At 47.9% G+C, this 11,434-nt stretch overlaps 1 protein-coding gene across 3 annotated transcripts in view; it reads left to right on the forward strand.

Annotated features, from left to right (window-relative positions):
* POLR3F (RNA polymerase III subunit F) overlaps positions 1 to 2,907 on the forward strand; it is a 15,634-nt gene extending 12,727 nt beyond the window's left edge. For all 3 annotated transcript variants that reach the window (XM_019544057.1, XM_019544056.1, XM_019544055.1), the window contains one exon: positions 1,791 to 2,907. In XM_019544057.1, coding sequence (XP_019399602.1) covers positions 1,791 to 1,868 — 78 coding nt within the window. In that variant the 3' untranslated portion in view covers positions 1,869 to 2,907. The remainder of the gene's footprint in view (positions 1 to 1,790) is intronic.
* The last annotated feature ends 8,527 nt before the right edge of the window (positions 2,908 to 11,434 follow it).

Below are 11,434 nucleotides of genomic sequence, written 5' to 3' on the forward strand. Positions count from 1 at the left end.
AAATTGGATGCTTATCTTGCTGGGATCCTATGACCCCAGCTGACTTCCTGCCCTTTGGGCAGGGGTCTGGACTCGATGATCTCCTGAGGTCCCTTCCAGCCCTAATGTCTATGAAATCTATGAAGCCCCGAAAAGGGTCAAGTGAAAAATAATCTGCCTATAATTTTCTTCAGGTGGTATTCAGTGATTTTGGAAGGTTTAGAGTAGGTAGAACCAGCCATTCTTGAGTTACATACAGACATATACATGTCATTTAAGTGAGAGAGAGAGAAGTTTATAGTATAATGAATTAAGGTAAATTAGTATAATAAATCAAGTAAATGCCTTTGTTATGGAGTAAATATGATTGATCCTTTCATGTGGGCCATGAAGTTTTTTCTTCATGTTTCCTTTCTTCTCCTTTATTGCATGTTAGAAGGACCATGTCAAATTGGGTGTGCTCCAAAATGTAGTTTTTATTTAAAAAATAAATAAATAAAAATCCAGCCCTAAATTTAAGCAGGGGGAGGGGGGGACTCTCCAACCTTTAGCAGCAGTTTTCCTTTCAGATTAACCAGCAAAAATCTGCAACTTTATTATACTGGCTAAGAAGTTTAAAGTGACACTGTCACTTTACTGTCGGTGTCTTCTGTTGAGAAATGTAAAAATGAATAATAAGCAAAACTTAAACTATAAATGATTTCTAAAAGTGTTTCTTTTACAACGTGGATAGGAAACAATTAACGTTTTTAACGTAGCTTCTCTCTAACCTCTCTTCATTATATTCTTTGCCCTGGTGCTCTTGCACAGCATGCTAATGAATGTAGTGGAATTTCTACAGGTGCTGCTCATAAGCACCTGAAAGATTTTTTTTGCATGTAAAACCCCTAGAGTAGCTGTTTCACTGTTACATTCTTGATTCATTGACAGTATATTGCAGTGGAGAGAGCACTAGACTTAGGAGTCATGAGACTGTGGTTTTCTGTTCTCATCTGAGTCATTTGGCAAACTGTTTTACTTCCTGAACACCTGTGCCTTTCCTCTCTAAATCATTGGTCTTCAACCTCAAGGTACCCTTCCACGACTTTTAAGAATTGAGCTGCTTCCTTGCAGAGAGGCTGGGCGGTTAGGGTGGGGCAGCAGCCAGGCAGAGAGAAGCCTAAGTCTGTGTTTATTTCCTCACACCTCACAGCACCCTTCAAAATACTTTGCAGCTTCCCAAGGTGTCCTGGTACCCTAGTTGAGAATCACTGCTCTAGATTATAACCTATTCAAGGCTGGGGCTGTCAACTGCTTTCTCTGCATGTAGAATTAGCATAAATTGACCCCATTCAAGACCCCAAGTGTCAGTGTAATACAAGTGGAAATCTTTATCATTGGGATTCGATGCAGTTCCTGGCTCCACTTGAGCATGGAGGCTGCTCCAACTTGTGGGAATTCCAGCATGTCAGTGCAGACTCGGTTAATCAAGTCCGCTGGAGTGTGGGAATTGCTGCACTCCAGCAGTCTCCTCCATTTCATGTATCAGCATCCCCATGCTTAAAAATAGCGGCAAGGTGCTTGAACTACAGCTCATTTTTAAGCATGCAGATGCTGATACAGAAGGTGTGGCAGCGCTTTAATTGGACCAGCTTTTGAAGCCACTAATTAAAGCACTGCCCCCTGCCGCCCACCCCTGCAACACATGGAAAAGTGCCCCCTAATTCTTGGTCTGCTTCTCTGTGGAGAGAACATGGAAGACTTGTACTTGCAGTTGGTTTGTGCTCACAGTATGTGGTGAATCTTAACCTTGTTTTCATGTTTTTCCATAGGTTTTTGATGATTGCCATGAAGGTGGTGAGATTTCCCCATCAAACTGTATTTATATGACAGAATGGCTGGAATTTTAGTAGCAGAGTAAAAACGATGAACTGTGTCCACACTTCGCAGCCTAAATTGGTGATCTAGCTTGCTTTTTTTTAACCCTGGATGATGTTTTTTTTCTAAGCGACTTCAGGATATGAAGTTCATTTGTTTTTAAACACATGAAGAAGCAACATATTCGTTTATTAGCAGCTGTGACCAGGGACTAAAAGCCATGAACTCAGTAAGATCAAGTTACTGACAGAAACCTAGACCTGTTGCTGCACAGAAAATGGAGGAACACTTGTGTGACAGATGCCACAAATGGTTCTGGTGTATTATAAAATCCTGAGGGTTTCTGTACAGCACTCGACCATAGGCATGAAAATGAATCATTTGCTTTAACATTGATAAAGGATATCGGTCCCAAATTTTGTCTTCAGACCAGTAATACTGAAGAAGAAAGTCCCAGTCTGAAAGGCAGCACTTTACTCCAGGGATAGCCCAAGTCTGGTTGGGGGCTTAAATTGTAATACCATAACTGTTCTAAGCAGATGGTCCAGCATCACTAGTGATTCCTTCTCGTCCTCCTTTCACCTTGAGTTTAATTAAACTCTCATTGAGTAACCTCTTCTATATGGGCTTGTTTTCTCCATTCCTGCTGTTGTACCATAATCTGCTGATGGGTACCTGGTGCTTAGCTTTCTGTTCCACTTGGCAAACAACCATAAAAAGCTTTATGTTAGTCTGTGTCAATCTCATCTGGTGGCTAAATTGTGCAACTGGCATATGAGGCAAAGTATTCAAACAAATTACTTTAAGGAATAAAGGTACCTCTGGAAGAGAGAAATCCCTGCTGTCTGTTAGCTACAGTATTTTTCATGTGAAATCTCTTGCTACTGTTGTTCTGTATGTTAATCTGTTCTCTTGGCTTTGTGTTGTGGTTTAAGGGAGAAATCTGTTATCAGTACGTTGTCAAAACCTGTTGTTCTCTTTCTTTCTTGTGGATTGGAAGCCCTGTGAAACCTTTATCTTTGCGTTCCTTCCCTTCTTCTCTGATGCTACTTTGAGAATATAATTTATCAATAGCCTGTGTTCAGCTGTTCCTTTTATGGACTGCATTGTCTTGACCTGTATGCTGGCTGGTAAACATTAGCTTACTGGGAACAGAGGGTAGTAGCTGTTCCAGATCTTGAGTTGTAGGTATTTTTCTGACACAGATTCAGATGATCATGTGCAACTTAAACAAGGCTATGAACACTAATTTTTTGGGCTACTTCATCACCCTAGTTGAGTATATGAGCTTGTTATCACTCGTGTCCTTCAGTGATTAAACAACTACTCAGGAAAAGACATCTTTTTGTTTGCAGAAGTATTGCAGTGTTTAGTAATACATGTTAGAAAAGTGAGGGTGGCATGTTTAGTTTAGACTAGAAGTTTTAACCCTCTGGTTAGTTCAAATCAAGCTAGACTAATAGTGACCAAAACTCGTCTGGAAGGTGGTCTTGGAGGCAATCTACACACTTAGCAGGGGTCCAGATCTTGCTTGTTAGCAGTCAGGGGTAAAAAGGCCAAGGACTCAAATTGGCCTGGAAGTATCCTTTTGCTGCTCCAAGCTTCCTGTTGGAACAGGTCATTACAGAGGAAGTTTGCATGAGCTGTCTGTTTTATAGATAAAGAGTGTTTCTTCCCTACCATAATCATTGCAACAATAAATTAACAATATAAAGAAATGATGTGGGGAAAGGCCGGCTGGTCCCTCTGCTACAACTGCTCTAACTTTGGTGCCCTTTTGTACTATAGGAAGGACTGTCGGGGGATTTCTGCTCTGAATCCCTCTCCGATTGGCAACCCCATCTCTCTGAATCACTCTGCCTCCTGTCTCTCTTACTCACTGATGTGTAGTATGGTTATGCCTAGAACACTTCCTATTTCCCATCTGCCACCCCCTCTCCATGGAAAAACAGGTGGTCCTAAACACCAAAAGGTTCCAGTCTTAAGTAACAGAAAAGCAATGAAACACAGGAAGGCAAGGGGAGCCCCAGAAACTTGCAGAGTTGCCAGGCAAGTGCTGTTCAACAAGTGTGTTCAAGCTGTTTGCATTGTTGTGGGAATGGGCCAGATAAGCAGCATGTAGAGTAGACTGTAGCTTGGAGCACAGTTTTTTTTTTTTTTCATGGTTTCGTTTCTTTTGTAGGGACTTGTCTTCCAGTAATGGCAAGGGGAGACTGTTTACAAGCAGAAGTTTACCACAAAACGAATGGAAGTTTCTCTTTCCCAGCCTATTTAGCCCTTCTGTCGCTGTTGACTGCTCTAATCCCCACTCCGGAGATCCATAGAAGGTCAAGAAAGGATAATTAGCACTAAAATATAATGCTGTCTCTGTTCTGCATTTAGACAGGACCTAACACAAGGGGTTCCTGGGCTGCGGTGGCCTTCCACACTGGTAGAGCATGTTATGTTGTACGTTCTTTCTAAACTTGAGGGAAATTACCTGTACCGCACGCTGACATTTCTGTGTGTTTTCTTTACTTATACAGGTTTCCCTCAATTTATGCAGTACATATGTTCCCAGAGAATGATGCATAAACTGAATTTGCATAAAACAAACCCACTTTACAATGTAACAAATAGGGGTAGGTTCCCATGGTGGGGGGGAGGGAGTGAGGATGGAACTAGGGAAGGGGAGGAGGGAAGGGTGCCACCCTTGGGGCTGCACAAGGCAGCAAAGCAGAGGGAACAGAGTGCCACTCATTCCAGCCCTGGCTATGGCAGCCCGGGGAGCAGCTGGCGCCAGCTGCCTGCAGCTGCTGGGCTGCACTGTGCCCCAAGGCACCTGGGGCTCTACCTGTCCCCACTCACGCCAACTCCTGCTGCAGCAGCCCAGGGAGCAGCCTATGCCAGCTGCCTGTAGCCCCTGGGCTGCACTCTGCCCTGGTGCAGTCAGCTGGTGTGGCTACTCCCAGGGCCACTCCAGCACAGGCTGGAGTGAGTGCGGACAAGTGGAGCCCCAGGTGGTGTGTGGCGCAGCACTTGCCATGCTGGAGCAGCCTCAGGAGCAGCTGACACCAGCTGCCTGCACCAGGGTACAGCATAGCCCATTAGCAGAGGTGAGTGCAGATGAGGGGATGGGTGGAGCATGGTCCAGCCCAGGGATGCTGCAGTCAGGGCTGGTGTGAGTAGGGCCATGCTGCTTTCCCCTCCCCCCACAGACTTACCTGCTTGGGGAGGGATGGGGATGTCCTATGCTGATTGCATAAGAGCAAATTTACCTTGCATATAATGAAGTATGGGTCTAAATATGCTCATTGCATAAGAGCGAATTCGCATATAAATAACCTGCATAAATCAAGGGAAACCTGTATAGTGTTTCTGTATTGTATGGCACTGAAAATAAGTAGATGGCTCCAAGTCCAGGAAAGTATTGTATTAGTTTTGCAGTGTATGGCCAATGGAAAGTCAGTTTCTTCTTTTTGCAGTTTGGGACAACCTCTACTGGGAAACAGCCCCATATCTTTCAGTTACTCGTACAATTTCACCCTGATTTGCCTGGGAACCCTTAGGTATCACTCCTGGACAAATAAACCAAGAAATAACTGAGGTTCAGACACTTGTAGAATCAGTGGGTATTGAGTAGCCATTTAACTCTGGTACATCTTGGGCCTAGTAACACCAAGGTTGCAGGGTGGATCCCTGGTTGGACTAGATAATCTCTTGAGGTCCCTTCTAGTCTCACGTCTCTATGATCCATTTTAGAAAGGTGCCAGCTGTTTCACTTTTGCTCCCCCTGTCTGTAAAACAGACCCCAGTGCAGCAAAATCTCATTTCAGTATATTTTAGAAGAAGAGGAATGATCCCTCTATTATTTCTTCCCAAACTTGTTAATATAATTTCCTCTCCATTTTGAATGAAAGTAAACTCTAATAAGGAATATCAGGTTGGTGTCTTCAATTCCTTCTGTGCCTGACTGAGAAGTGGCTGTCTCTCTTTTATAGTCCAGTATGAAATCCTGATGTTACCCATGGAAGTGACCAAGAGGCTACTATACTCCTCAGTTCTGTACCATAGTCCTCAAAGACTGAACTACTTGTTTGAGCAGAGTGTAATCCTGAAGCCTTCATCAGTGCAAACCTCATCAGAACATTCAAGTTCAAATATTAGAAATTGGGTAGGTGGGTCAGTGCAGAAAATAGCTCTGAATCCAGCAGACAGTACTCATACCTGAAGGCTGAGTTTTTACAGGTGAAGTCAAATGCAATATTTGCCTTACTTCCTAGAGAGTAATTTCAGTAGCCTGATAGTGCATAGCTAGCAGCTGCTCTTTAACATTAATAGCCCTCAAAAAAGTCCACAAAGTTTATAAATTCTATCAGTAATGCCACACCTGGATCTTTGATAGTGACTTACTTTCTCTATGACTCATTCAGTTTTCTATTGTGGTTTTTAACACTGCTGATGATTTTTCAGTTAGATTTGACTACACATATTCAAAGACCTGTTAGACTGATTTGCTGCTTAAAGAGTACCATCTACTGTCTATCTAGGTAAATTGCCTCTGTCTTCCCTCTAGCAGCTAGTAGAATGGCTTTTTAATAGCCAGTGTGGATATGTCTATACATGCAATTTAATTTTCTGCACAGAAAGTTCAAGCACATTAAACTGCCCAAGTATACATCTGAATGTGCACCCGTTAGGATCAAATTTGTTCCTGATGGGAGTATGTCAGTCCAGGGCTGCCCCTGCTCTATTTCTCCTGTAGCAGCCATGGGGAGCTCCAGGCTTCCCCAAGTGCCAGTCCTGGGCTGGCAGGGGTCATGGGGGGCCAGTCCCAATCTCTATGGGGTGGGGACAGCTGTAGCAACTCTGAGGGCAGCTGTCTCTCAGCTGCGAGGAGAACAGGACTGGTCCTGATTGCTGCAGGACAGGGAGAGCTGTCTTGGCTTCGGGGGGCATCTGCCTCGCCTTGCAGAGGTTTGGTCTGCCTTCTCCACCCTGCAGCAATCCAGGCCAATCCTGATCTCTGCACAACTGGGAGGCACTGCTGCCAAAGCTGGAACAGTCTCCCTGCCCTGCGGAGATCACTAGCCATCCTTGCTATGTCAAAGTCTTATAACCTTTCTTTTTTTAATTTGCAAGGGTAAATGATTGTAACAAATGTAATGCCTGCAACAAAAATATCTTAAAGATTCTTGAACTATAAAAGCGGGGAAAAGGCCATATCCCAGTTTGATAAGACTTCCCCTTTGATGAATCTGGCTGCCTTAGAATAGAAGTTTGACAGGTCCGTGGTGTTTAAAATAACCTCAATGTGCTGGAAAAATCTCTAAGTTGTATTACAGCTACACTTCAGTCTAAGTTGACCAGCTCTATTACAGTAATGAGATGCTTCTCAGGCCTCCAGTCAGCCCTCCTGGAGTGTCCACTTGACCCAGATTTCCTTTTTACTCCTGTTTGACACAGAGTACACAAAAATGAGAGGTGCAGAGAAATTACATCTCAAAAGGGTGACAGAAAAGCAATAAGCAGCAGCTGTTGTGTTGCCCTACCTTGGACTGAAATCTGGTGGGAGGAAATGCAGTAAGAAAATCATCTGGACAAAGTGCGGTGATGCCATATTGACTCTTGTTTAAAGAAAGTGCAGAACTGACATGGAAAAAAGATGTGTTGCATTACAGTGGTCACTGCTGCCAGCCATGCTGGGAATTTGCTGTCACTTGTAGCTTTTCTTCCAGGTCCTACAATTCGTATTGGCTCAAATCAAAAAGGGAATTTGATGACATCATCAAGCAGGCTTTAGGGCAGGGGTGGTCAAAATGCCGTCCACAGGCTGGATTTGGCTTGCCAACTGATTGGATCCAGTCTGTGGGCAGGCAGCCATGAATTTGATTGCATCTGGCCTGTGCCTGCCCCCACAGCACTCCACACAGGACCTAGCCCTGCCTACTCCCACCCAAGGGAACTCATGCCACACTCCTGCCTGTGCCTGCTGACATCCCAGCCCTGGCCAGTGAGGACAGCTTCCTGGTGGGGCTGCTCTTGGTGTAGTTGCAGCCATTTGGTACTGGCTGCTCCTCTTTCTGAACCTGCTGCACCTTCAGGGCAGCAGGTAGCATGTGGAAGTTGTGGCGGCCTTAGGGATGCAGGCAGGGCACCATACACCCAGCCAGGTGGGCAGGAAGCTGCAGCTGGGCAGCTACTGCCCCAATGTGCAGGGCTCCAGCTCCACCTTCTGGCCTACTTCCCCCCGCCTCTGCCTGCCCAGCATGATGAGTAGCTGGTGCCATGGGCAGGGTCGTGCCAGGAGTGGATTACAATTCTGGCCCAGGCTCCAGCCCCATTCTGTCACCTCTCTGCAATCCTAGCCCCAACTCTGCCCACCCATCCTGGTCCCAGATGCTGCTCCCGACCTGACGATGGCCCCATCCCATCTGCCCTGCCACCCTGCCTGGGTGGGCCAGTTTCCATGGAGACCACAGGATCTCCACATGGTGACAGTGCTGGACTGGGCCCTGGGGCAGAGCCACTTAGGGAGTTTTGGTGAGTTGTTGTGGGTGGGTGGAGGGGCAGTTAAACCCAGCTCTTTCATTTCTCCCACTCCTTTTCTTCCCTTTACCACTGGGACTGTTCTCCCAGTTGCTTCCCTTCCATCCTGCACTGCCCAGGACAGTCTCCAGGCCTAATGCTCCAATGTGCAGAGGCTCCACTGATGCTAGTGCCTGTGGGGCTACTGGTGCTCAGCACCTCTCACCAGTGAACCATGCGCCTGCCTCAGTCTCCCTGACCTGCTGGTGAATCTCAGGCAATGAGATATCAGAGTGCAAATGACTGAGAGGGGAGGCTGAGGGTTGGCTGAGAAGTCTCTGACATCATAATGTGCAGCGATGAACTGGCATGGTCAGAAAGCCCTGGCACAGGGTAACCATGGGCAACGGATGCCCCCAAGTGCCCCTTTGTCATCATCTGAATGGAGACTGGTGACACAACAGCAGCTCTGGGAGTGACACTGGCTGCAGAGAGAGAAGGAAGGTGAAACCCTATGGCAATGCGCAGGTGCTGGTGCTTCCTCTGGGGGGTCCTGGCCCGCTGCTTCCACCAACAGAAGAAGTGGCGGCTGCACAGCCTGACTGGGCTGGGAAGGGACATGTTGGGGGGCACTGAGGGAGGAGGATTAGTCCACCCTCGGAAATGCACCTGCCTGATCTTTCCCAAAACCATCCCCACCAATTGTATCTCATATGGAGGCGTTCCACTCTGCCCATCCCAATGTCTAATACAGGGGTGGGCAACCCATGGCACAGGTGCCAGAGTGTGCCACATGAAAGCACTTTCCTTGGCACATACATCTTGTGGCGGATGGTGGGGAAGAGGCTGGGGCTTCACTGCCAGAACAAGGATTGGGCCCCTTGCACCTCTGCTGTCATCTTAGAAGTTAAGGTTGCACATGTTTCTGGCACTATCCCCCAAAACGTTGTCAACCTCTGGTCTAACAAGCCTACTTGTCCATCTCCTTGTCTTTTCTTCTGCCTCATCTATCCCTCCAATCACCACAATGAAATATCCACAAAAGCCATCTCCAATGCCACTACTTTTCCCATCACCTAACTCACCTCCTGTCACATCCCAACCCCATGGCTCTGTCATCTGCTTCTGGACTCAACTGAGCTGGGGGGTAACAGTATTGTGGGGGCTTTAATGGCTGGAGGCTGGACCCAGATTTGATCCCTTTGGCATTAGTGCTTGGGGGTATCTGTTTTAGTGCTGGGGTGGGGGAGCAGAAGTGTGAGCCGCAACCTTGCTGCATGCTGTGCTGGTCATTGGGCCTGAGGGTTGACTGCCCTGGTGCTGAACCCTTGACTCAGAAATGTCAGGGTGGGTTGGTTGGGAAAGAATCATCATCCCAGTGGCAACAGTTGGACTTGCTCCTCATGCCATTCCTGGCTGAACCCAAGATTTCTGGTCCACACTCCTCTGTCCTGACAAGACCTCAGAAGGTTTCCTTTTGTCAGTTATTTCCTGACCTTGTCTCCCAGATTTTGATGTGGTTTCCTGGGGCTTCTGGGAGCATGACTGTGTGTTTGAGGACAATTATGCTTGGCTCTTTGACAACTGCAGTCTTGACAAGGGGAGCACACTCTTCAAGGTCAGAACAATGGTCCATAGGTGAGGGGAAAGGTGACTTCTTGATGGACATGGCCCAGCCTGGTGGACAGCAAGGTGCAGGCAGGGGAGATTGGGAGCTCATCTCCCCCAATAGTGAGGAAGACCTAGAGGGCAGAACAACACGTCAAAGGAAGGAAGAGCAGGGGCCCAGAGCAGCAGAAGTGCCAGGAGGCCACAGTGAGGTGGAGAATCTGCACAGGACCTTGGAAGGACACCCGCATGAAAAGGAGGGGAATCAGTCCCTGGGATGTCAAGAAGAGGGCAAGGAGGATACCCACAGGCCTAGGTCAAGGCTCACCTGGTCTAGGAAAAATGACTTCCATCTGTGGAAGGGCAGACTCCTCCAAATGAAGAGATCTCTGCAGGTAAAGGTCTTGTTCACTCACTATGCCTTTCAGGTGTGCGGGTGAGATCAGGGGCAGGTGCAGAAGGGGACTGCTGCACCCTGCTTTCAGACTGTATGGGGGCTGCCTGGGGGCTGGGCTCATCTGGGAGCAGTGACAGCGGCAGCAGCAGCGATGGGTGGAGGGTTTCCTGGGACCAGGCATGGGGAGGAGGGAGCACCTCTGCCTACAGCTGCTACCCTGGGCAGGAGGGGCCCTGAAGCTTCCCTGGCCCTTGGGACAGTGGGGAAAGCAGCAGCAGGCAGGGAAGGAGGGGATGTGCTTTGGTGCATGGAGGGGAAGGGAATTCTTACATGCTTTGGGGACTTAAAAAAAAGTGTGGTAGTGAAGTCTGCCTACACTGATGGGTGGCAGGGAGAAGGCTGGGAGCAGAGGTGCAGTACCCTTGCAGTATGGGTGGCTATTTCTGCACCTAACTTTGCCAAATCCTGGACCCACCTTTAGGCAAGACAGTCCTACCCATAATACTTTACAAGCAGGTGACATAAAAGGAGCATCACTAGTGGTCACAGGCAAGACCCTGGAAGGGCCAGTGGGCCATGAGAAGCAGGGGAGCTGGCTCAGGAAGGTAGAAAGTTTGAGGCCCGAGGGGAATCAATGGGTGCCAAAGTGGGCAGAGAGGTCCTGGCAGGAGGAAACCACAGTACCTGCAGCCTTTCCGAGGCCAGGGCTGGGACTGGGACCGGGCCTCTCCAGGCTTGTTGGGGGTGAGGAGCCTGGTCAGGGAGAGCAGCACACAAAGGTGCCTGTCCCTCTCTGTAGGGCAGAGGAGCCTGCTGTAACTCCAGGGCTCCTGCCTGCCTTGTCCCTGCACCAGGCTGCTGGTGAACACTACCCTTGGTCTTTCTTGTGTCTTTTCTCTAGGTTTCCCCTCAGCTGCCTGGATTCCCCATAGGGACGGCACCCTGGAGACGTCCATAGCAGACATTGGGTGGTGGATTCAGTGTCAGGTATTCCACAGTAACCACCATGTGCATGCTCTAGCCCCATGGTAAGTGTGAGGTGGCTCAGCCCTAGGGACCAATGGGGTGGCCTCTTGGCATTTCCCA

This window comes from Crocodylus porosus, unplaced genomic scaffold, assembly GCF_001723895.1.
Source record: "Crocodylus porosus isolate Cpor-Errol unplaced genomic scaffold, CroPor_comp1, whole genome shotgun sequence".
Taxonomy (NCBI): Eukaryota; Metazoa; Chordata; order Crocodylia; family Crocodylidae; genus Crocodylus; species Crocodylus porosus.